General features: G+C 35.2%; 19 protein-coding genes across 19 annotated transcripts; 9 read left to right on the forward strand and 10 right to left on the reverse strand.

Moving 5' to 3' along the window:
• Nucleotides 1-223: 223 nt before the first annotated feature.
• Nucleotides 224-703, forward strand: EIN_150730 (hypothetical protein; the record flags this gene model as incomplete). The annotated part of the gene is made up of 1 exon (XM_004257919.1): nucleotides 224-703. The coding sequence occupies one exon, from the start codon at nucleotides 224-226 to the stop codon at nucleotides 701-703; it is 480 nt and encodes a 159-aa protein (XP_004257967.1).
• Nucleotides 704-743: 40 nt separating this feature from the next.
• EIN_150740 (hypothetical protein) lies at nucleotides 744-1,334 on the forward strand (the record flags this gene model as incomplete). Its single annotated transcript, XM_004257920.1, has 1 exon — nucleotides 744-1,334. The coding sequence occupies one exon, from the start codon at nucleotides 744-746 to the stop codon at nucleotides 1,332-1,334; it is 591 nt and encodes a 196-aa protein (XP_004257968.1).
• Nucleotides 1,335-1,355: 21 nt separating this feature from the next.
• On the reverse strand, nucleotides 1,356-2,135 carry EIN_150750 (hypothetical protein; the record flags this gene model as incomplete). The annotated part of the gene is made up of 1 exon (XM_004257921.1): nucleotides 1,356-2,135. The coding sequence occupies one exon, from the start codon at nucleotides 2,133-2,135 to the stop codon at nucleotides 1,356-1,358; it is 780 nt and encodes a 259-aa protein (XP_004257969.1).
• Nucleotides 2,136-2,170: 35 nt separating this feature from the next.
• Nucleotides 2,171-2,971, reverse strand: EIN_150760 (hypothetical protein; the record flags this gene model as incomplete). The annotated part of the gene is made up of 1 exon (XM_004257922.1): nucleotides 2,171-2,971. One exon carries the CDS (start codon nucleotides 2,969-2,971, stop codon nucleotides 2,171-2,173), a length of 801 nt encoding a protein of 266 aa, XP_004257970.1.
• A 278-nt stretch (nucleotides 2,972-3,249) lies between these two features.
• Nucleotides 3,250-3,720, reverse strand: EIN_150770 (hypothetical protein; the record flags this gene model as incomplete). Its single annotated transcript, XM_004257923.1, has 1 exon — nucleotides 3,250-3,720. One exon carries the CDS (start codon nucleotides 3,718-3,720, stop codon nucleotides 3,250-3,252), a length of 471 nt encoding a protein of 156 aa, XP_004257971.1.
• A 59-nt stretch (nucleotides 3,721-3,779) lies between these two features.
• EIN_150780 (hypothetical protein) lies at nucleotides 3,780-4,487 on the reverse strand (the record flags this gene model as incomplete). Its single annotated transcript, XM_004257924.1, has 1 exon — nucleotides 3,780-4,487. The coding sequence occupies one exon, from the start codon at nucleotides 4,485-4,487 to the stop codon at nucleotides 3,780-3,782; it is 708 nt and encodes a 235-aa protein (XP_004257972.1).
• Nucleotides 4,488-5,198: 711 nt separating this feature from the next.
• EIN_150790 (hypothetical protein) lies at nucleotides 5,199-6,149 on the forward strand (the record flags this gene model as incomplete). The annotated part of the gene is made up of 1 exon (XM_004257925.1): nucleotides 5,199-6,149. The coding sequence occupies one exon, from the start codon at nucleotides 5,199-5,201 to the stop codon at nucleotides 6,147-6,149; it is 951 nt and encodes a 316-aa protein (XP_004257973.1).
• Nucleotides 6,150-6,176: 27 nt separating this feature from the next.
• Nucleotides 6,177-6,599, reverse strand: EIN_150800 (hypothetical protein; the record flags this gene model as incomplete). The annotated part of the gene is made up of 1 exon (XM_004257926.1): nucleotides 6,177-6,599. One exon carries the CDS (start codon nucleotides 6,597-6,599, stop codon nucleotides 6,177-6,179), a length of 423 nt encoding a protein of 140 aa, XP_004257974.1.
• Nucleotides 6,600-6,722: 123 nt separating this feature from the next.
• On the reverse strand, nucleotides 6,723-7,049 carry EIN_150810 (hypothetical protein; the record flags this gene model as incomplete). Its single annotated transcript, XM_004257927.1, has 1 exon — nucleotides 6,723-7,049. One exon carries the CDS (start codon nucleotides 7,047-7,049, stop codon nucleotides 6,723-6,725), a length of 327 nt encoding a protein of 108 aa, XP_004257975.1.
• Nucleotides 7,050-9,612: 2,563 nt separating this feature from the next.
• EIN_150820 (hypothetical protein) lies at nucleotides 9,613-10,326 on the forward strand (the record flags this gene model as incomplete). Its single annotated transcript, XM_004257928.1, has 1 exon — nucleotides 9,613-10,326. One exon carries the CDS (start codon nucleotides 9,613-9,615, stop codon nucleotides 10,324-10,326), a length of 714 nt encoding a protein of 237 aa, XP_004257976.1.
• A 378-nt stretch (nucleotides 10,327-10,704) lies between these two features.
• On the forward strand, nucleotides 10,705-11,271 carry EIN_150830 (DNA repair and recombination protein rad52, putative; the record flags this gene model as incomplete). The annotated part of the gene is made up of 1 exon (XM_004257929.1): nucleotides 10,705-11,271. One exon carries the CDS (start codon nucleotides 10,705-10,707, stop codon nucleotides 11,269-11,271), a length of 567 nt encoding a protein of 188 aa, XP_004257977.1.
• A 73-nt stretch (nucleotides 11,272-11,344) lies between these two features.
• Nucleotides 11,345-12,083, reverse strand: EIN_150840 (hypothetical protein; the record flags this gene model as incomplete). The annotated part of the gene is made up of 2 exons (XM_004257930.1): nucleotides 11,345-11,350; nucleotides 11,409-12,083. The coding sequence occupies 2 exons, from the start codon at nucleotides 12,081-12,083 to the stop codon at nucleotides 11,345-11,347; spliced, it is 681 nt and encodes a 226-aa protein (XP_004257978.1).
• A 101-nt stretch (nucleotides 12,084-12,184) lies between these two features.
• EIN_150850 (hypothetical protein) lies at nucleotides 12,185-12,751 on the forward strand (the record flags this gene model as incomplete). The annotated part of the gene is made up of 1 exon (XM_004257931.1): nucleotides 12,185-12,751. One exon carries the CDS (start codon nucleotides 12,185-12,187, stop codon nucleotides 12,749-12,751), a length of 567 nt encoding a protein of 188 aa, XP_004257979.1.
• Nucleotides 12,752-12,896: 145 nt separating this feature from the next.
• On the forward strand, nucleotides 12,897-14,654 carry EIN_150860 (hypothetical protein; the record flags this gene model as incomplete). Its single annotated transcript, XM_004257932.1, has 1 exon — nucleotides 12,897-14,654. One exon carries the CDS (start codon nucleotides 12,897-12,899, stop codon nucleotides 14,652-14,654), a length of 1,758 nt encoding a protein of 585 aa, XP_004257980.1.
• A 19-nt stretch (nucleotides 14,655-14,673) lies between these two features.
• On the reverse strand, nucleotides 14,674-15,561 carry EIN_150870 (hypothetical protein; the record flags this gene model as incomplete). Its single annotated transcript, XM_004257933.1, has 1 exon — nucleotides 14,674-15,561. The coding sequence occupies one exon, from the start codon at nucleotides 15,559-15,561 to the stop codon at nucleotides 14,674-14,676; it is 888 nt and encodes a 295-aa protein (XP_004257981.1).
• A 31-nt stretch (nucleotides 15,562-15,592) lies between these two features.
• Nucleotides 15,593-16,267, reverse strand: EIN_150880 (hypothetical protein; the record flags this gene model as incomplete). The annotated part of the gene is made up of 1 exon (XM_004257934.1): nucleotides 15,593-16,267. One exon carries the CDS (start codon nucleotides 16,265-16,267, stop codon nucleotides 15,593-15,595), a length of 675 nt encoding a protein of 224 aa, XP_004257982.1.
• A 93-nt stretch (nucleotides 16,268-16,360) lies between these two features.
• Nucleotides 16,361-17,302, forward strand: EIN_150890 (hypothetical protein; the record flags this gene model as incomplete). Its single annotated transcript, XM_004257935.1, has 1 exon — nucleotides 16,361-17,302. The coding sequence occupies one exon, from the start codon at nucleotides 16,361-16,363 to the stop codon at nucleotides 17,300-17,302; it is 942 nt and encodes a 313-aa protein (XP_004257983.1).
• Nucleotides 17,303-17,890: 588 nt separating this feature from the next.
• On the reverse strand, nucleotides 17,891-19,342 carry EIN_150900 (alanine aminotransferase, putative; the record flags this gene model as incomplete). The annotated part of the gene is made up of 1 exon (XM_004257936.1): nucleotides 17,891-19,342. The coding sequence occupies one exon, from the start codon at nucleotides 19,340-19,342 to the stop codon at nucleotides 17,891-17,893; it is 1,452 nt and encodes a 483-aa protein (XP_004257984.1).
• A 2,176-nt stretch (nucleotides 19,343-21,518) lies between these two features.
• EIN_150910 (hypothetical protein) lies at nucleotides 21,519-22,088 on the forward strand (the record flags this gene model as incomplete). The annotated part of the gene is made up of 1 exon (XM_004257937.1): nucleotides 21,519-22,088. One exon carries the CDS (start codon nucleotides 21,519-21,521, stop codon nucleotides 22,086-22,088), a length of 570 nt encoding a protein of 189 aa, XP_004257985.1.
• Between the last annotated feature and the right edge of the window lie 59 nt (nucleotides 22,089-22,147).

Raw genomic sequence — 22,147 nt, forward strand, 5'->3', positions numbered from 1 at the left:
CCCAAACGAGTATGTTCCTGCAAGGAGTTGCTATGCTGGGGACTGAACTCGAAAAGAAAACAGGGATTGACTTAAAGAAATGGTTCAAAGATTTTCTTGATTGTAAATGAATTATCTTTTATTTCATTTGATGAAGCCGTCGAAAAGAAAGCATCTTGTCCAAACAAAAATCACTACATATTTGAATTTTGGAGTAAAAGAAAGCGAAATAGAAAAATATTGGATGGTTTACATTGAATCGAAGAACGAGTGCAAAAAAATAAACGCCGATTTAAAATATGAAGCGATGACCTTTTTAAAAATATTAGAAATTTCGGCGTCGAATAGGAGTATCACCTACAACATGTTTTTGAGAGCAGAAGAAATCCTATTGGATTACAACTTCAAGAGAAAGAAGGATCACGTTTTAACTCTGTACGATACGGCAAAAAAAGCAAACTATATTGTTAAAGGAATGAAAAATTTCATTACAAGAGAAATCAATTCTTTCCAGAATATAAAACAGAACATTGAAACATGCATTGAACTGTTCGACGAAATAGGAGCTCGAATTGGTGGAGAGAACAAAATCGAACATCTAGTGAAAACAGGCAAGTACGATGAAATTGTCAACGTGTTTGATGTGTATTTTAACACGGTTGATACTGCGTACATACTTTGGAAAGAAAAACGTGAAAAGAAGGATGTCATAATAATCCAATAGTTTTTTTCCATTTTTATCGAGAACTCGAACTAGTTTTCCAATGGCACTTTCCTCGGATTTCAGCAACTATGACAATTACTACGAAGCATTCTTTGAAACATACGATAAGTTCATTGAACGAAATGAAAATAATTATCACCTTCAACTGATTACAATTGAAGAAACCTTTAATGTATTTAGTATCATAGATTTAGAGAAGGAGTACATTAAAAATATGATTATAGAAATAGGAAAAACCCTTGGAACAGAAATGTATGGATTACACTACTTTATGTTTACAAGTATCATCAAGAATATATGCAAATTTTTCTGGAATGTCTCACTGATTAAAATGATTGTTTCGAATAATGATTACATTTCAGAATCATACGAATACAAAGAACTTGCGAAAGACTTCGAATTTATATGGGATGTAATGTCAAATCTTTGTTCCAAATACGACAATAAAACTAATTTTAAAACCACCCAAGAAGACTATGAAATCGCGTGTGAAATGTTCTTCAAGCTGTCTCAATACACTACAACGCTTCTGGATATATACAAAAGAAAGACAAAGGAACACATTGCAAGAAATACAATAATCATACGTGACGAATCCCCGAACGAAACACACATAATTGGAAAGAATTAATTTAATTTAATTCAATTTAATTTAATTTACCGTTTCTGAAAAGAGAGCAACCTCGATAGTGATTTTCATCTCGTAGTTTCTTACCCCAGAAAAGCTTCCTGCAACGACGTAATATGTAGGGTACTTAATCGACTCAATTTGATTCATCAAAGATGTATTGATCAGATGACTTGTATTTGTAGATACTTTCCCATTGTTTTCCGTGATTGTTGGTTCCGGATTGTAGCTTTTTATAAGAGCGCACCCAGAAACCCCGATATCTTGGTTGTTAGACGCGTCATCGATATAATACTGTATGTCTTGGCTTTCGCAGACGGTCGGGTCAAGCTGCCTGAGTGAGAGGTTTAGTGCAACGGAAATGTCCGGGTTCTTGAGCTCTGCTTCGATCTTCTTCACGTAGAATGCTTTTGCTCTTGTCTCCTCAAGTGCTCTCATGAAGTCGTCCAAAACCATGATATCTGTTTCGTGGTAGATCACGTTTGCATCGTTATTTTCTCTCATGACGTATTTCTTTCCTTTTCTTAGTGTTCTCAAAAATCGACATGCCTGTTCCCCCGTTCCTGTTATTTTCCCGTTATCGGTGACTGAGATTGTCTTTTCCGTCAGAACACAGTGGGTGTTACTTGTAATGATGTCGAGAATGTTTTGCTCGATCTTTTTGTGTGCTATCTCACTCACCATTTCATTCTCACTTGACTTGTCTCCTGATCTTGCCTTCTTCTTTAGAATCTCTATCTTCTTATCAATCGCTTCTATCTTGTCTATTTGACTCAAAAATGTTCCACTGTTTACCTTTGCCATCCGATTATAAAGTTCAAAAAGTATTTAATTATTGTTTACCAGAACCCTCTTCTTCTTGGCGGTTGTGCTATTTTTGGTTCTTGTGACTCTGCAACTTTCTCGTTTGCTTCTTCCTTTTGCGGGGGTTCAATCGTTTCTTCCTTCTGTGGTACCTGTTTCTCCTGTTCCTTTTCCGCTTCGTTGTTTGAACAAACCTGTTTCTGTTCCTCTTTTGTACATGTTCCTCCCGGTGGTGTTGGTGTCTGTACCACCTCAATCCATGGTCCTTCTGGAAGAGTAATTCCGGTACCGTCGTCCCTGAATTTCAAGTGAATTCCATTTTCTTCACTTATTATGACCCAAGTGTCGTCATCGTATAAAACATCGTTTGTTTGTGATACTAGTAGTTTACCTCCATCCTCGCATCTTCTTGATATCACAAATGGGTTTCCGATTTGATTAGAGAGAATAATGGAAGCTTTATCTTTTTCAATATTTAGTCCAAGATAATAATCTTTTTTTTCTGTTTTAAAAATATACTTTGTATAAATACCGCAATTGAAATCAGCACCAAATGGACAAACATTAACATTGTACATCGGATTTATATTCACATCTCTTTTATAAATTAAAGCAGAATTAATGACTTTCATTTGAGTATACTGGTTTCTTTCCCATCCCGGAATAAATTCGTCGTACCTGGATCCAAACTTGTCCGAGTGAATTTTCCCTCCAAATTTGAGCATATTACTATTATTATCTAATATTTTTTGAAAGTCTATTTCTTCTTCTTCTTTTTCATTAAATGAATAGTTTGGTTTCCCAACAATATTGAAATCTGTTCCACTTCCAACCATGAACATGCTTTCAAATTCGGCATAAATATATCGTTTGTCTTCATATTTATAAATGAAATAAACTCCAATTGGATCTTCACCGTCACTATTTTTGATTGTAGAAAGTATACAGTCTTTCTTATAATATTTTTTGTAGCAAAGACTTATATAATTAATAACATCATAATAATAAATAAGAGAATCAGAATTTAATAAATCTAACCCGTTCAAAACACAGATCATTGTTATGATTAAGTAGATCAATTGTTATTTTTTGCAAAAAGCATAATGTGTAAAGATTATTCTATTACGGAACTATCATTTTTATCGTTTCCGTCTTCTTCTTCTTCGGACATCCACGTTCTGTCATCGTCGTATCTGTCCATCATTTCGGTTCCGGAGAGTTTTTCCATCTTGTGCTCGAGGTTCTTCTGGTTGAACTCCGTTTCAAGATTTGAATACCTTTCATGTGGATTAGGAATATCAAATGTTTCTGGGAATGGGATGTATCGCAGTTGTTTGTTCATGGTGTTCCATTTCTGTTGGATAGATTCGATCATATTGTTTCCGTTGTAGAGTGATTCGAAGTTGCAGTCCTTGATGTAGTTTTCGATGTAATATGCGTCTGTTTCCGTTCCTGTGTACAGGAGTTGTTTGTCTTCAATCACACTGTCACCCGTTTGTTTTGGAAAGACCGTGAAGTTTTCCTGGATGAAGGACCATATTTTCTTGTATCTGATCCGAAAGATGTCGTACGTGTTTGCGTTCATGAGGAAGATTGGAATCAGTGGGAAGATGTAACTATACCCATACTTCACGTTAGTAGTAGCTACTCCTCTGTTGACAGTGCCTTTAGTGTTTCCGAGTCTACGTCTGCCCAGTTGATATCATCTAGGATTCGAAATAGTTTGTACTGTTCCCCGCCAACATCATTGAAACTAAGGAGGTTCTTGTGGATTACTCGATACTTTTCTGGAACAAGCATTCTGTCGAAGAAGAACGTTTTTCCCGTCTTTGACGCCCCAACATAGATGAATCCCTTGTATCTATCTGAACGTGTTTCAAAGGTGTCTTCAAGATACGTGTTAAAAGCTTCGAAGAACGGATGTGACAAGTTTTGTCCATACCTTTTAATTACTGTTGTTGGGAGGTGCCTTTGCATCCACTGGACTCTCTTCTTTTCATGAAGGATTCGGATGCTGTTGATCATTGGCGTAAGAATGTACTTCAAAATCCGCTTTTCAAAGACATCTTCATCTTCTGTGTTTATTGTTGCAACAATGTCACGGACTTCATAATCGTATATTTGGAACCCACGTATAAAGTGGACTTCTGAAAGTATTGTTTTCTTTACAAGAACGTCATATTGGATGTTTTGGTGCGTTATCAAGACAAATGTTTCTTTAGGAGTTGGTTTCTTACCATAGCTTATGAAGTATGATTTCCCTTCAAATTCCCACGAGATACAATTCTCGATTTCGATGCTTTCAAAAAGATGTTTTGCATCAAGTGTTTGACTCACTCCAGAGGACCACATTTTGAATCAGTTCAATCTAAAATTCAATGCACTATCTATGATCTTGTTGATCAATGAGCATTTCACAACAAGAGTACTCTTCTTTTGAAAATACTATGAATTACTATCTGGAATGGTCAAAATACTTACTTCTCCCAAATTATGCTTGGGAGGATATAAATGGAATCCTCGATAAGTTTGGCACTTGTACTAAGGAAGATATTCTCTTGGAAATCAAAATTAATCGGATTAAATACAGTAACATTGTTCCTTGTCTTTTCCTGCTTGATCTGATCGAACACATGGCATTTGTATATCATGATAAGGAAATAGTAATACACGGGGAAAAATAAATTTGTTTTGTATATTTTTTGGCAAAACTAAAAAAACAATGATTAGAAGACTTGCAAGACCAATTGTACGAAAGGATATTATTGAAAAGAAGCCTAAGAAAGACCAAAAATCACCCGATGCAATAGAAACATTGCGAAGCAGTTACAACGAAATCATCAGCAAGATGAAAGATATCGACCGTAAGATAGCAGACTTGCATCTCCAGAATGAAGCAAAGGACCTCATAAACAAGAAAGCACAGCTTCACATCAAATACTTCACAATGGTTTCAGAATTAAATTGTAATGAAGACAAGGAAATAACAATCCAACGATTCCAACAAATCCCAATCGTGTAACTGATTTTTCATTTTTCATTTTCATCTGATCTTTTTAATCAATGAGACGAGTCAAAAGAGCAGGAATCATAAAGCCAAAGGAAGTCTTAAGTGCAGACTCCGTTGTCGACGTTGCAGAGGAAATCGAGTACTACAAGCAGAACATGAATGACGACCTCGCACAGAAGAAGATCTGCTATTCTCGAAAAGAGAAAATGGAGAACTTCGACGACGACGAGATCGAAAAACAGATCGAAAAAGATGGAATCCTGACATTTCACTTTGAGTGCAGGGGAGTCCAATACGGATTTATTGTCCCGGAATTATACATCTTTGCAGAAGACAAAAGAAACGGGACAAAAACATATTCAACAACTGGGAACGTACACTTCTTTGTGATCACAAGCAAACAGAATGAGAAAACAGCTACTGTTTATGAAATGAATCCCGGAACAACAAGTGACTGGCATCCAATCCTGTCCTTTGTAACAGTTTCCGAAAAAAACATGACTTTCAGAAAAATGACTCTTTGTAATGGGTTTTTTGAAACAAACTTCGATACGGTTTCATTTACAAGAAGCTCATTATTCAATGTAGATGCAAATTGTCCACTTGACTTAAAGGACGAAAAGGTTGAATTGACAAAGACTATTTACTCCCAAACAATGATCAATGTCAATAGTATTTGTAAATGGATAACTGTTGAATATCCAATACAACCAATTCTAGAGAATGGGACTCAAACGACTTACAACATGGATAAGTTCTCTTTGGGGGAGACAATTTTGATCACAAGTTTTTGCAACATGGGATTATTACAAGATGGAATTGTCGTATCATCAAAAGCAAGGGGAAAGCCAATTGAAGTGAAATATCCATGTACTGTAGTTTTTGAGCCAGAGAAAGCTATTTACGCATGTGATGACATCTTTGTTGAGATCAAAGGATCTAAAGTCCACTTTTCTATGAATCAGTTCAACATCATGAAAACTGAAGACCTTATTACGATTTAAGTGAATCAAATTCGTTTAAGTTAAGAATCAATTGAAATAAAATCCCTCTTCTATTGTTGAATCATCATCTTGTAACAAGTGGTCTGAAACCTGTTTTTTAATCAATTTCCGTTTTAATGAAACGTAGTTTTCAATCATCTTTGTTATGATGAGCATGAAATCAACGATATCAAAGATTTCTTTCTTTTCGGTACATTTGATACACATTTCTAACACTTTGCAAGAATAATATGAAAATTGGATTATATCAAACGGATTCACGTCCTTTCGTTTGTAGAATAATACAAGTATGTCGCGCAATTCCTTTGTAGCAATAATGAACATGCTTTCAGTCTGTTCAAGAACACCACGATATCCTCCGATTGCTTCAATGTATTTCCGTTTTAGAGAAAGAACGTTATCCACAATATCGTCGACATCAATCATCATCGGGTATACTTTTATAGACATAACAGAAAGATAATTGAGTTGATCAAAAATAAGAATAGTAATAATAGTAATAATAGTAATAATAAATTATCATTTAAGCGGATTTCCAATTGCGCCTGAAATGAAACAAAAGAGAAGGAACAATCACTTGAACCTGTATTCCGTTGAAAGTATATCGAACATCTTCCATCCGTTCGATTTATTGAATTCGCCAATCGTCAAAGCGATTTCTTTCAATTTGTGCGCAAGTAACACGTTTTCTGCAAGTTTGAACGATTTCTTGCCTTTCATGCGATCCTGCTCCGCAATGTCTCGTATTTCGTTGTACTCCTTGAAGAGATTACTCAGCTTTTCGTCGTAACGCAAGTACTCAAGTCCTTCCGGCTTATTATTGCACTGCACTATTATTTCGTCTCCCTCTTCGTAACCTTTGATTGGCAACTTCCCATTGGCCCCTTTGTTGATGCTCATGATGCGACTGATTTTCAAGATTGCTTGATCGTTTAAGTTGCTGCGCTCACTTCTTTCGACCCTGAAGATATAGTACTTTCTACTTCACGAATGGTTTGTTCCATTTTGATGCGCCTATAAATATCCCGATTGGGTTTAGTCCTGAAAAGTGTCCACAAGAAGTGTTAGGTTTGTGCCGCGGGAGAGATCGGGATGATTAGGATAATTAGGATATTGTCTATAGTGTCCCCACCTGTCCCCAACGGGAGATTAGGGAGAGATGTGGGTGACATCCCGAAGATTGACTTGAAACATGGAGAATGGACATTTGCCGTATTGATAATCCCATTGAATTCTAGTGAATACTAATAAATAGTATTGAATAATAATACTAATAGATAATAATAAATGATACTATAATTCCATGATATACTAATAGATACCAAATAACTTCCAATTTATAATATCATACTTAATAATACCAAATAATACCAAATAATACTAATAGATAATAATACTAAAGAGTTAAAAGTGGAATTTGGCAAAAGTATAAATCGTTGGTAATGTGTACAATTTCGGGTCTTCTCCTTAATTTTTGTTCTATTTCCCTTTATGGACAATGTGGACAATGTGGACAATATGCTTACATTAGATAGAATACTCACACGACTGCGCGGCATTTGCCTGTCATACCATTTGGACAACTGAACACCCCAAAAGGTATCAAATCTATTTTCGGATACTCCTTGTTATTTGTTATTCGTTTTGTTATTTGTTGTTTGAAAAATGAAGGGATTGATACAGGAAATCCAAAACGTGTGAGTTGATTGGGAAGAAATCCCATTTTGTTAAGTGTATATTACCCAACAATTGTTCATTTTTTAAAAAAAATTGATTCATTCTTGAAAGTGAATTCCATTTTAAATAACATTTTGAATCAATGGAATGACAAATCGGATTTGTGTCTATTAATACCTTGTTAGGAATTTGTCCTAAAAAATGTCCATGATTAATACAGGTTGAATGCCGTGAAAAATAATGGGATGAGTAGGGATGATAGGAAATTGTCCGTATTGTCCATGTTGTCCAACTTAGGAATATTAGGGTTTATTTGGTACATTTCCCTATTTTGTCCAGTTTTACCATATTTTAAACAACTGGTAATTACTCATTATCCTATTTTTATTTTACCAGTTATTGCGGCAGATGTCTAAAATTTATGTTTCAAATCATTATTCGGGATTTTGAACTAATATTATGAGGAAATCCTAACTTGGACAAGTTGGACAAGTTGGAAATATATTAATTTATCATTATCTCCCGTTATTTGGCTCTGCAATTATTTATTATATTTGTTGGACATTTTCGTGGACAAAAATTGAACAAAGTATTTTTAGTCTCATTCATTTCCAAGAATACCATTTTTATGGTTTCTTTTACAATAGTTGCATAAATTTGAGGAATCCAATCATCACACTGGAGTTATCTTTCTGAGATCGCCCAATCAGATGCAGTTCTTGTCTCTTGGAATTATCCACAAGTGGAACAACTATAGTTCATTTACTACAAAGTACTAGAATGCCTCCATTCGTATTGTCTCATACCACTTATTCATCCAAAACAGCCAATCAAACATTTATTTTCAATACTAAAACTATAGTTCATTTACTACAAAGTACTAGAATGCCTCCATTCCAACAATCATCACACTAGCGTCGATCTCGGATTTCGCAGTTCGCGGACTACTTATTCCGATCTCGAATCTCAGTTGCCAATGAGCATGAGAAGTACACAAAGCAGCAGTGAAAGGGGAACAAGAAGAAAAAGGGACAATGAAAAGAAAAAAGTTCAGGGAATTGTAGGGTATATAATATTCAATACCAATTGTGGAATATCATATGTAGAAAATGGGTTAAGAATGAAATACTTCCCTCAATCAGAACCAAGCTCTTATGGATGGTATATTACAAGGAAAGTTATGAAAGATGATCGTATAATTTGGGACAATGACTTGTATACAAATATTGGAGTTGACGAAAATATTGACATTAGAGATTTCATTGTAGTTTACGCAATTGTTTTTGAAAAAAGAAAATACTGTAATACAAACACCATTGAGTATTCAGTAAATACTACAAATATGACATTCGTTCCAGTAGATTCTTCAAAGAAATTCACAGAACAGATCATGTTCAGGTCCATTTTTATGTCCGGAATTATTAACAACAGTTTAAAAACGGCTTTGGGGTTTAAGTCTGAAAAATGCGTTTCGAAAGATGTACTGAAATGTATACTAGTAGAAAAAGCGGCAAAAATGAATACACTGAAAGAAGCACGTGATATAATAGTTTCAAATTTTGGTATTATTGAGTATGAAGAATTAATGAAACGGGTTAACACGATACGTCCGAGAAAAAGTAAGTACTGGAAGTTTGAAGAGGAGAAGAAAGGGAATCAGTCACGACTCGTAAATTGTGAGTTCGTACAATTTACAAGAAATTGGATCAAAGAAACATTCTTTACAGAACGGGTAAGAAACAACAATCTTATTCTTATAGGAAACAGTCAAATTGGAAAAAGTGTTATGTTTAAATACCTTACATTGCCATCAATGAAAACAATAACATTCGAAGACGTTGTAGATTATCAGAAAGGTGATGGAAACTTTACTTACCATAACGAGGAATCAAACTACGTATTTCGAATTTTTGATGACTTCACGTGTGGTGCTTTAAACACGGATACAATTAAGAACTTAATGGGAGGTGAAGAATTTCAGACTCGTGTTTTAAGAGACACAAAACAAATATATCCTGTTCCTTTAGTACTTTTGTTTAACACAAAAGAATTCCGCAATTTCGTGTACAGTTTCGGATCAGATGACTGGCTTGAGAAAAACTGCAGCATCTACCCTCCAGTTGATTTCAAAGAATTTCGTTCTCTTGGTAACGAATATGTAATACCTTCTTGGAAAGAACCAATATTTAAAATGGATGACCGTGGTAATCTGACTGATGATGATTTCCTCCTAACTTCTGTACTAGGAATCAGTTCAGAAGAACTTGAAATGATATTAAGTACAAAATACATGGAAGGATACCCAAATTACGTTAAAATCCAGAAAACAATGATGCAGAAGAGAGCAGAGAAGAGTCCAGTTGTCACACAAGTCCCCATTCCAATCAGGGCAGTCCAACCAATGGAGGAAGTCCACCAGAGCAACGAGATGGAGGTTGAAGTGGCTCCTCCAGAAGACATGGGGTTCATCCAAACAGGATACTCCCAACAATACATCTAATCGAATCCTTTTTACTTGTTTACTTTCTTTCTTTGGAAATATACTCACGCAAAAGAACTTAAAAAATAGATAACAATGAGTATCAAAGGTGTAAACGAGAATTCCATTCTTGATGAGAACGCCGGAACATACAAGACGCACCTGCAGTACGAGCACGTCTTGAAGGACCTGTTTTCGGAGTACATCCTGATCTACAGAACACTCAGCCATTGCATCTCAGACCAGGATTACGTCGAGCAGAAGACGAAGCTTGCAAGGAAGATCCATGAGATTGTGGACACATTCAACGATTTCATAAGAGACCCATCATGGGAGATCCAAAAGAGACTCTATGATGGATTTTACGTGAATTGAATCTTTCTTATCTTTAAATTGTATATGGAAGAGGAGAAAAGAGAAATAACATTGTCCCCTTTTGGGACCCGCGGCTTTGAAAACAATAAAGAAATCGATTCGATTCTAATGGAAAAGACTCCACAACAGTTGGTATGTGCTCGACAAGGAGCAGGCGGTAATAGCATGAAATATCTCGAAGGGTTTCGCGCAATAGAGATTGCAAACGCGGTGTTTGGGTATGACGGGTGGTCAGATGAGGTCAAACAATTCATCCCACAGAATACAGGGTGTGTACTTTCAATTGTTCGTATCACTTTGAAGAATGGATGCTACCACGAAGATATTGGATTTGGGTCTTCAGCACTTAAGACCAACCCACTTGAGATAGCAGCTAAGGAATCCGTGACTGACGCACGAAAAAGAGCACTTCGATTGTTTGGCAATTTACTAGGAAATTCATTATATGATGTGAATTATACAAGAAACATCGTACCAAATAGTACAAACAAAAGAATTATCATACAACCAGTCAATTACACTGAAATCGTTTCCGAAGTTGAAAATTCAAAAAAGGAAATCGAAACCAAAATTAATAAAAGTTTCAAGTAAGAATTCTGTTAAAGAGAATTTGTATATTCGTTGATCAAGTCGTCGTCGTATTTTGGACATTCTTCTTCCATGTTTACATCTGCTACGTTATCATCCTTTGGTTCAGCAGTTATCTCTTCCATGTTTACATCAGCTACATTTCCATCCTTTGGTTCAGCAGTTATCTTTTCCATGTTTAAAATTTCGTTCAAAACCTCTTTAACGTCAGCACTTTCTTTAACGACATTAGGATTACTATCCATTTTCTCCGTATCTTTTATAATAATCGGATTACTATCGATTTTCTCCGTGTCTTTTATAACAATCGGATTACTATCGATTGAATTGATTACGTCCATAATTTCGGGGTCTATAATCTCCTTTTTTTGACATGAAACATTTCTTGGTGTTGGAACCGCAATCTTTCTTCTGTTATTTTCAAAAGCTATACGTTTATTTGGGAAATCATCAAACGATTGATTAACTTTATTCCTCTCCGAATCAGTCATTAATTTCAATTTCGACTCTAACTTAGGTATGAACAATCGATGTTGTGATACCCTTTTCACTTCTTTTGTACCATTCTTTGTATCATTTAAGACACTCATACATGCGTTGTACAGTGCCTCTCTATTTGAGAAATCAAAATCCTCAGAGCTACATTCGCTATTGATCCTGTACGTACCTCTCCCCTCCTTTACAATTTCCATTCCGCTGATATAAGTTAGGTGAAATGAAAGCGTACACATGAGAAATCTTGTCGAATCTCTTTCGAACATGTAGAAAACTACGTCTCTAATACTGTACTCTCGGTACCCGTTTCCAAAGAACATGGTTACTATTTCGTCAAAAACAGACATTTGCATTTCAAGTTCTGCACGTGACCTATTTTCCCCCTCGATGCTAAAACTTGCCATTCATAAGCATAATCTCCATGGGCGATACAACTGAAATTACAAAGAACTTGGCGGTATTTATAGACGGCGGAGTATACTATCAGGCATGCATCCAAATGATTCGAAAACAACGAGAGATGTTGTCGTTTGTGGATCGCTTCTCATACACAATTGTCAAGCTTTCGGAACTAAGTTCGCTGCGATTGAAGAATGTAAAGAACCTGTTCATTTATTATCTTGGTCATACAATACGTAAAGGAGACACGTATTATATGATTTACAATGAATTTTCCATCAACGAGGACGAGTTTGCACGCGTTGTGAATGGGTTTGATGCGGAACGGAAGGTGATCTTCCTCGAGACGTGCTACTCGAGTGGACTTACAAACAAAATAAAGGACGCAGTTGTCCTCTGCACGTCGAAAAAAACGGAGAAAAGCTGGGTTGTCTGGAATGGTGGGAAGGTAAGCAATGAGTTATACAAAACAGACAAGGAGTTCTATACGAGAAGTATCGATTTTGCACGAAAGGAAATCAAAAGGAATCCCATTCTCTCGAATTTGGAAATATACACTACAGATCAAGTGATGTTCTTCTTGGAGTAATTCACTGGAACTTAATATTCATTTCTTAATGGAACAATTAAATACAAGCAACAGCGAAAGAAATATCGATTTCTATCAGAACGTTATCAAAAATACGGGCTGTGGAACAATTACTTTATATTACGCCATTTATCAACTTGTAAAAATGCGCGAAAGTGAAAATCCAAACGTTTCTCTTGTGTCTTATCTCAAAACAACAACAAACCCAATAGTCAATCTTATTGCAAGGACTATAATCATCGAATACTTCAGAGACGAGGGATTTAGAATCGAACTGACTAACTATTTCAAATACATCGAGGTCTTCGAAAACTTGCATTTTGGTCAAATCGAGTTCCAAGAAAATACCGTCTTTTTTATGGAATACTTCATGCGACACGCTTTGTTCAATAAAGACGTCAACATCATTGTACTGGCACAAGATATCACTTACGTTTTACAGGAAACGTCCCAAGATACAAAGATAAAGAAAATGAATGCTCTTGCTACAAAGTATCCCACAATCAGAATTGAAAGAACCCCTAGGAAGATAAACACCTTTGATTTGAAAAAGGATGAAAAGGAACAACTCAAAGAAATGACAAAAGTATTCATATCCGAACACTACGACGATGGACCTTTTAAGTCGGAGCGAATTTCAAAATATCGTGATGTCTTCATATCGGGAACCGAATTCCCATACATCACATGCAATATATACAACAAAAACGATTATATGACAAAGGAGAAATACTTAACGTACGTGGAACACGTATTACAGATCACTGCTGCCAAAAAAAAGAAGAAACCCATTAAAGTGTTTTCGAAGAATGAAAGAAAGATGTCAATTGAACCCGTGAATAAGGAGGAGAAGGAGAAGGAAAAAAAGGAAAAAAAGGAGGAGAAGGATATTAAAATTCTACAAAATAAGAACTGCACTTTAATTACAGAGAACAATGATTTGAAGAAGAATATCTCAACTTTGAAACAGTTGAAAGAAAAAGAAGTGAATGAATTAAACGCGAAGATAAAATCGGTTGAAAATGGATACAGGAAACAAATTTTGGAAATGGAAAGTAAATTTGAAACATACAATACAGTACTTAATCAACTGAATTCACAAAAGGAGAGTATTTCAAAAGAAAAAGTAGAGAAGGAAAAGGAATTTGCAAAGGAAAGAGATGAATACAAGAAATATAAGGAAATGACCGAAGGAATTATAAATAAATTCGAACATGACAACACTCTAATGAAAGATCAAATTGCTCTAAAAGATCGGTATGTTGAAGATACGCAAGCGAAGTATCAGACAATGTTAAAATCGACACAAGAGGAGAAGTCGAAATATTTCGATGAGAAGAGAAATGAAGTTTCCATGTATCAAGAACAAATGAAGAATCAGATGCAGTTGTTAAAGGAACTTGAAGATACAAAAGAAGCGAATAGAACCATTCAAGCACAACAAATCATCTCACAGCAACAGTCTCAGGTATCTCTGATTAGTTCACAAGCGGAAAACGTAGTCTTGAAGAAAATAAATGATCTTAACGAAATAGCAATGAAGAAGCAAATGGATTACAACGCTGCAATTATTAGTGTGCAAAATAGTCTCATAGACCTTCAAAAGCAAAATTTGAATGTGAACCCTCAAAATATTCTCGATGCTAACTTTTACTACTATCTCAGTGATGCATATTCCTATCTATCTTTGAACAATCTCCTTGGATTCTTTACAAAGACGAATGGAAAGAGACTATTTTCGAAATTCCTATACATTTTCATTCAAATGTGTAAAACTACTCAGATTGGAAATTCAAAGAACGTTGTCCGATTATTAGGAACGCCGGAAAACATTCAACTGATAGATAACATTCCAGCTAACGATGATCAATTGGAAGAGATCTCAAAGAAAATTCCAGATTGAATATCAAAAACTAACTGAATTACGAGTAAAGTTTCATTTTGTACACAACATCTATTGTGTAGTTTGTAGCATGGTCTGGAGGAAATACCATGTACACCATTCCAAAACATATTATTTTCTGTAAAATCGTGTCATTTTCAATGTCCATTCCATATTGTCCATTGTGTTCTTCTTGTTCATTTTGTCCTTCTTGTCCGTAAGGGTGCAAGACTTGGTTTCCATTTTTTGGGTCGTATAACCCGGAATAATAACTCCCATTATCATGGACTGTTCCGGAACACATCTCCTTGATATTGAAACCGTTTCCGATGTGGATTGTTGTGACGTCGTCACTTGTTATGAACCGGATTGTCTTGATGTTGAACGTCATCTTTTTGTCGTCATTGACTTCCCTGACGTCTTTGTTTGATATGTACGCCTTTACCATTTCATAATCTGATTCAGTCTCTTCGATGGTTGTCGAAACAAATCGTGATTCACCGATTCCACTGTCTATGCAGTAGAATATCGCGTATGAAGAGAGAGAGTCATCAAACGAGTTCTGTTTTGGACTGATGTTAATTGAGATGCATTCGACCTTTGCAAAGTCAAATCGTGGGTAGTATTTAGGTTGTCCATTGCTCGAGGGAACGACATGAAAGAGATCCGATTGATTTTCAGAGTCAAATGGATTGAGACACAACCGGAAGCATTTTCCTTTTGTGACGTTGAACTGTCTCCTGAGATTCATTTTCACTGCTCTTGTAAAGCCAAGATTCTTGTAGCTACTTACCGTCATCGAGTTGTCTGCGGTTTTATACTGGAACCCGCCTTTTTTCTTGTTGAATGGTTTGAACCCTCTTGAAAAACCTCTCCCGTATCTGTTGTATCTATTGTACCTCCTGTACCTCCTGTAGTAACCTGCCATTAAATAAATAAAAAGTTCATCTAAAAATGAATTATTCCAAATATCTGAATGTTGCACTATAGGAAAGATCTATTTCCTTAGGTTCTTTTGTTGGTGGAGGTGGGGTGTTTTTTGAAAGACGCGTTCTTCTGACATCACTCTTTTCAATTTCCCCGTTTCTTCTCATTGCTGCAATCTTCGATCCGTTTATGCTACTCACGTGAGTCATATCTTGTACAACGGCTGTGTCCAATTCGATGATATACAGGACACCCATTGCATTTGTTTCTTTCTCTATGTTTTCAATGTCAATATTTTCTGTCTCTGATATTGTGTACTTGTCGTTATTCAGTTTTGAAATCTTGTAGTTGCTCATGTCTACACTGAACTTGGTGTCAAGTGTAACAAATTCATGTGTCATACTACTCATGATATCGGACAAGCTCATATCAATTACTTCGATGCCCTCTTCTTTGGTAACCTTTCCTGGAACACGCTTACATGCAACCAGACACTTAAAATTCTCTTCTTCGTTGTCGAACGTGTTTTTCGTTGGATAATACGTGAACACTGATTTTACAACATTCAACAGGGATTTGTTTTCTAATTTCACGTAGTCAATGATATTCAGTGGAACGTTGATAATCATCCATCCGTAGTAGCCATCTTTAGTTTTAATGTTTTGTTTGTACTTCCCGTACTTACAAAAAGTCTGCTGTTGTGCCATTGATTTTCCAGTCCGCAATCAAACTTATGTCTCAGTTGACACGTCTTTGACACGTGTTCGATCCAGTAAAAAGAGAAAACTTTGTATTTCTTAATGGCAAGTATCATAAGTGGGTTGGTCAATTTTGGAATTCCTCTTGTTAAGAATCTTGTGAAGTCGTTTGCGGGAGCGTTAGGCGAGGAGGATTCTCTTGAAGGACAATTTGTACGGTCGCAGGCTCTTGGATCTTCGAATAGCCACAGTGCTCTCTACTCGTCACAAGTAGCAAAATTTTATAGCACACCATTCAAAGATATTGATGAGTTCAATGGAATCCAAGACGAAGCAGTAAAGCAGTGGATGAATGAAATGACTTCAAAGCAACTTGACTTTGCACTTCCGATGATCAAAAACATGTTCCCATACACGTTTACTGTCACAAGACAATACAAATATATGTACTGTCCTGGTGGAACAAAAGATGTCGAACAAATGGACAATATTCAGTACTTTGGCCCAGAAGATGTCCCACAGTGCGTCATAGATGGGTCATTCATCAAAGATCTTGTCGAAAAGAAGCTTTCAAAACATGCGTATTGCTTTGTCCCTATAATAACAATGAAGACGTCACAAGGAAGTGATCCCTACTCATTCACCAATGTAATATGGTCAGACCACGCATTTAATGGAACAAAACACAGTGTTGAAGACCTCCTGAAGATCAATAACATCACAAACACAAGCAACAATGGGCAGACAAATTATGCATCTCTCTGGCAAGAGCAAGTTCGTGCCACTCTCCATCACTCTTGCTCCCTATGTCAAACACAATTTCTGCCTTTTTCTCGTGAAAGGCTATTTCAATTTGATTCAACACAACACATGCAAATCGATTGCTTCAAAGTCAAACACGTCTTCAAAACGCGTTTGTGCATATTTAAAGATGCTGTCAGAAGCTTTAATCTGGAAAGTTGTATACTGTTGATTGCACTTTTGACACTCAGTAATGGCCTCCATTTCATCGCATTTGTCTCCGCTCTCAATTGCTTTCTTTAACCGACTCTGGGCATTTAACACGCGTTGCCTTGTATTGGCTAATTGTTCCTCGAACTTTTGGACTACAGCCATAATGTCAATATTTTTTCTTCCTCCGTGCCTCCAGCCCTCTTGTGTTTCTTTTTTGGCTCATTGATGTTTGTTGTCTTCAAATGGATAACGTTTTCCATCTTTTGTTCTTTTCTGATTCCATTCACAAAAGTATATCTTTCCCTCATCATGTCCTCTATTTCCCTTTTCTTATCCTTCTTGATTTCAGCCACAAAAGAGTATTTCTCTTTAGTGCAATCATCACACATCTTTTTGTGATCTTCCATCATTATTTCCGTCAATTTTCTTCCCTTAAATGCTCTTTCATTTAGACAAGATATAAATCGGAATTAAGAGTGAGTTACAATATTTATATTAATTTGTGTACTATGTAATAATTATAAAATAATTATAAAATAATAGAATGTTTAATTAAAAAATAATATTATAATATAAATAAACTAAATAATTAAATTACATTTTATAAATGCTAGTTTACATTCTATACATAATAATAGAAATTGTAGTTGAGTAAAGAACAATGAAAATGGATTATAATTATTCATATTGTTCCATGAACTCATTATGGAACTTCTTCATACTATCAGCAACTTTTTGTACTTGGTCCTCTGGTGGTAAAAATGCCATTCTGTAATGATACGTTCCTTCTTTTTGTTCGAACCCGGAACCTGGTACTACGCAAACACCGATCTTTTTGAGCATATTAAGGCAATAGATTTCGTCTGGTTTTTCCTTCTGAGCAAGACACTCGTCGACAAATTTCTGAGGTAAATCGATTTTTGGGAAGAGATAAAGAGCGCCACAAGCCGGGTTGCAGCTAATCCCTTCACATTCATTCAAAGCATTTGCAAGAAGCTTTGCCTTTCTCATTAAAGAGCCAAGGATCTCTTCCTTTTCTTTTTTGTAGAGTGGAAATGACTCATCTCCTTCTTTAGGTGGGTTACAAATCAATTCAACAACTTCCTGTCCAACAACATTGGAGCACAAGTTGACGGAAACCATTTTATACAACTGAGAACGAGCAAATTGATTGATGTTCTCAAGTTGGAAGTATCCCCCTCTCTTGCCACATTCTCCGTAATACCCCTTCGAAACACTGAAGAACGAAATTAACTCAAGACCATGTCTAACTTCATCTCTCATAGTGTGTAACACCTTTCTGAACGAAGTGAATGGAACGTCACTCCAGATGTTCTCTTGATACACCTCGTCAGCCATTAAACACAGTTTTCTCTCATAACAGAACTCGATGATCTCTTTCATGTTGTCGACGGTGAGGACTTGGCCTGTTGGATTGCCGGGATTGATCACAACAAATCCTTTCACGATTGTGCCTTGTTTTGTGTATTTGTCGTACATCTCTCTGACAGATTCCATATCAGTCGCCCACATTTTACTTTCATCCAAGTAATATGGGACAAGTGTACCACCGAGTGTAGCGATAGTTGCTGAATAGAGCGGGTACTGAGGAATTGGAATCATGATGCCATGTCTCTGATGTGAAAGAAGAACGTTCATAATCAATTTGATACCCGTGCTTGCCCCATCAGTAATGAAGATGTCTTCTGGACTTGGTTTGTCGCCATCTCTATCACCAATGAATTCACACACACTCTTTCTAAATCCCATGACGCCCATTGAATGAGAATAAGCTCCCGTTGTTCCGTCACATCCAGTTGCTTTGACTAGTGTTTTTGCGTGGTCGATTAAGTCTTTTGGGAAGATCTCCGGGTGATCCAGTAACGGTGGGAATTCGACCATTGAAATGATTTGTCTGACATAAGTCAAAGGAGGTTGATTACAAAATTGTGGATTGCCGATATTACAGTAGACGACCTTGTCGAAAGGATACGGATTTGGCTTACCGGCTTTTAAAGCTTCTTGGATTTGTTTGTCGATCTCATTGGCTTCGAGAACTAAACGGCCTCGGACAGCATATTGAGTTGCTAAGACATTTGGGTTGATGTTCTGTTCGTCGAAAGCACGCATTTGGTTTTAAAGTTGGTATATTGCAAGGTTTATATAGAGCAAGGAAAGTGGATGAACTTCGACGGGTCGGAGTAGAAAATGGTTGGTTTCTTCACAAGTCCACATAACTTTTATGTATGTTCTTTTCCTTCTCTTTCGTCGATTCGTTCATTTTGGTTCGGATTTATTCGATATGAGAGAATGAGTGGTTATTTTTTGACGCAATCAGGGGTGACTCCCCCACCTTTTGAGGTAAGAGAAAAAAGTTCTATTACGGGTGATTGGGCTGTTTTCCCGTTAAATTAGAATGTATTAAAGTTAAATTATATTATTGAAAACATCAAAACCTCAAAAGTGAAAAAATAATAAAAAAGATTGAAGTTCAAAGTTTTAATTACTTTCCTTTCATTTATTTCTGCATTGATTGGATGAAAAATTGCTAGATCTGCATAAATATCAGTTTGACGTCAGTTTTTATTTTTATAACAAAAAAGATCAAGTTGTCAAAATGTTTCCAATAGGGGATTTATCCCGATTTTGTGGGATAAATATCACACAAGTTACGCAGAAGTCGATTCAAGAATTCAAAAAGAAAAAAGATGAATTAAAAACAAATTGTGTTAGACTCTGTGTCTTACTTTTGTATGTGGTTCGCAAAAAAATCTCGAACTTTGTGAAAGATATACTTTTCATTTTCAAATAACAAAACTTGCATTTCTTTATTGAGACTTTGGATAAAAAAAAAGACCCTGGCCGATGGCGTTTATGTGTTAGAAATTGAAGAAAACAACGACGGGTCAACGTCAATTTTTAAAGCGACTTCTATCCGGTTTGTTTATAATGAGACATTGTTTATATGTGATACTACTTGACGATAATTATGTGTCTTTTTGATATTTTAATTCCAATTTTGCATTGCTAAGAAATGAGACTTAAAATTGGAAAGCAATATACAATTAATTAGTGAAATATTTGTTTGTCTATCGGGGTTTTTGTGTGTATTACAATACACATTTTCTTTTTTTTTAAATAAATGAAATTATATTTCAAAACGTAAATTTTAAAAAAACATTTTTAAAGCAAAAACATTTTTAAAAGAAAAAAACGATGTTTTTTTAAGTGTTAATACAATGCAATTAAATCATAATTATTATTTTTTTATTTATTTCTTTTTCAAACAAAAAAACAATTGTTTTTATAATAATTATAATTAAAATATAAACATAAACATAAACATAAAAATTATAGTAAAATATTTATAAGTTATAGTTATGGATATAAATTTGACTAACATAAAAATGAAGTTAATTAAATTCATGTTTTTCAAAGTGTATAAAAAAATTTAAATTTTTATAAAAATAAATTTATTTATAAAAAAAAACCTTCCAAGATGAACTTATTTGAATTAATTGTTTTTCCCTTTTTTTACATGAATTTGCATCTAATATAAATCAATCAAATGGGGTTGAGAAAAAATCAGTCTGATATATATAGTATATTTTATTTTCATATTTAGAAATACTTATTTATGTTTAGTAATTTTAATTGTATTAAAACTATATTATTTGTTAAAGTTGCAAGTAATCTTCCATATTTCCAAGTCAATTCCATTTTTTTTCACAAAAATTAACTCGTATTCAGAACATTTTATATTACTATGATTATATTTATTATAAATAAGTTAAAATTTCTTGCAAAATCAACCAGATACTACCACTTTTTAATTAATTATATTTTTTTACATCAAATAATGATAAACTATAATATCTGATATTTTTTTAATAAGAAATAATGTTGCACCCCAATTGATAATAAAAAATAATCTCCAAATCAAAAGGAGTTCCAAATAATCTAAATTTAAAAAAACACAAAAATAGATTAAAACAAATTATACAAACAAAAGTATAAATAAACCATAATAATAGAAATTGTCACAATTATTGCAAAAACAATAAAAAGGTTTACGATTGTGACAACTAGATAAATATGCCGAAATCTCATTTTTTGGTGGAAAGACAATGAAAATTTGAACGATTAACAAAACAACTCATTATGGTACAAAGAAGTATTAGTTTTCAAATAGACTCCACCAATTATATTAAAGATTAAAAATACTTTTATTCAAATATCGACAAATGGATTGAAAGAAACGTCTTAAAAATACTTAAACAACCCTCTTGAGATCTAAACCAAAACAATGGAACTGGAGACTCTGACTTGCCAATGCTCGCTCTGCCAAAAGAAGTCGTTCTTCATGACGTCCTGCCCTAAGGTTAAAACAACAAGATTGGTCATCATGATCCTCCAAGCACTGAAACAACTGAAGCCAGATGTCGTCTTCTATTCACTCACAAAAGACATATTGCCCTTCGTCTCGAAACACATGAAACTGCTCGCCAATCTGAAGATATTTAAGACTGGAAAATGGAGAAAGTCTATGTTGGACGCACTTAACCACTCCTCGCACGTCGAGTCGGGAAGAGAAGCTTGCCATAATAGAGGATTTTATAGGCTTAAAGAATCAAACGAAAGCTCGAACTCGGCCTCTTCAGTTTCGACCGAGGCGGTACAACAAAACTCGCCCCAACCAAGTGAAGTTCCTTTATTGGACACACTGACGGAACTCCAACTCCAAATGATCAATACTCTCAATGTGTTAGCCTCGCTGCCTGCACCAAAAGAGGGCGACCTTAATGCTTATTGTTTCTACGCGAACTGTATCAACCAACTTAACTATTCAAGAGCATTCGCTTCTACATTATGTTAAATATATTCTGTTTTGTTTAATTTGGTTTTGTGGTGTAATAAATTGATGTTTTTTATTCC

The sequence above is a fragment of the Entamoeba invadens genome (genome assembly GCF_000330505.1).
Source record: "Entamoeba invadens IP1 unplaced genomic scaffold scaff_1105074726367, whole genome shotgun sequence".
NCBI lineage: Eukaryota > Evosea > Mastigamoebida > Endamoebidae > Entamoeba > Entamoeba invadens.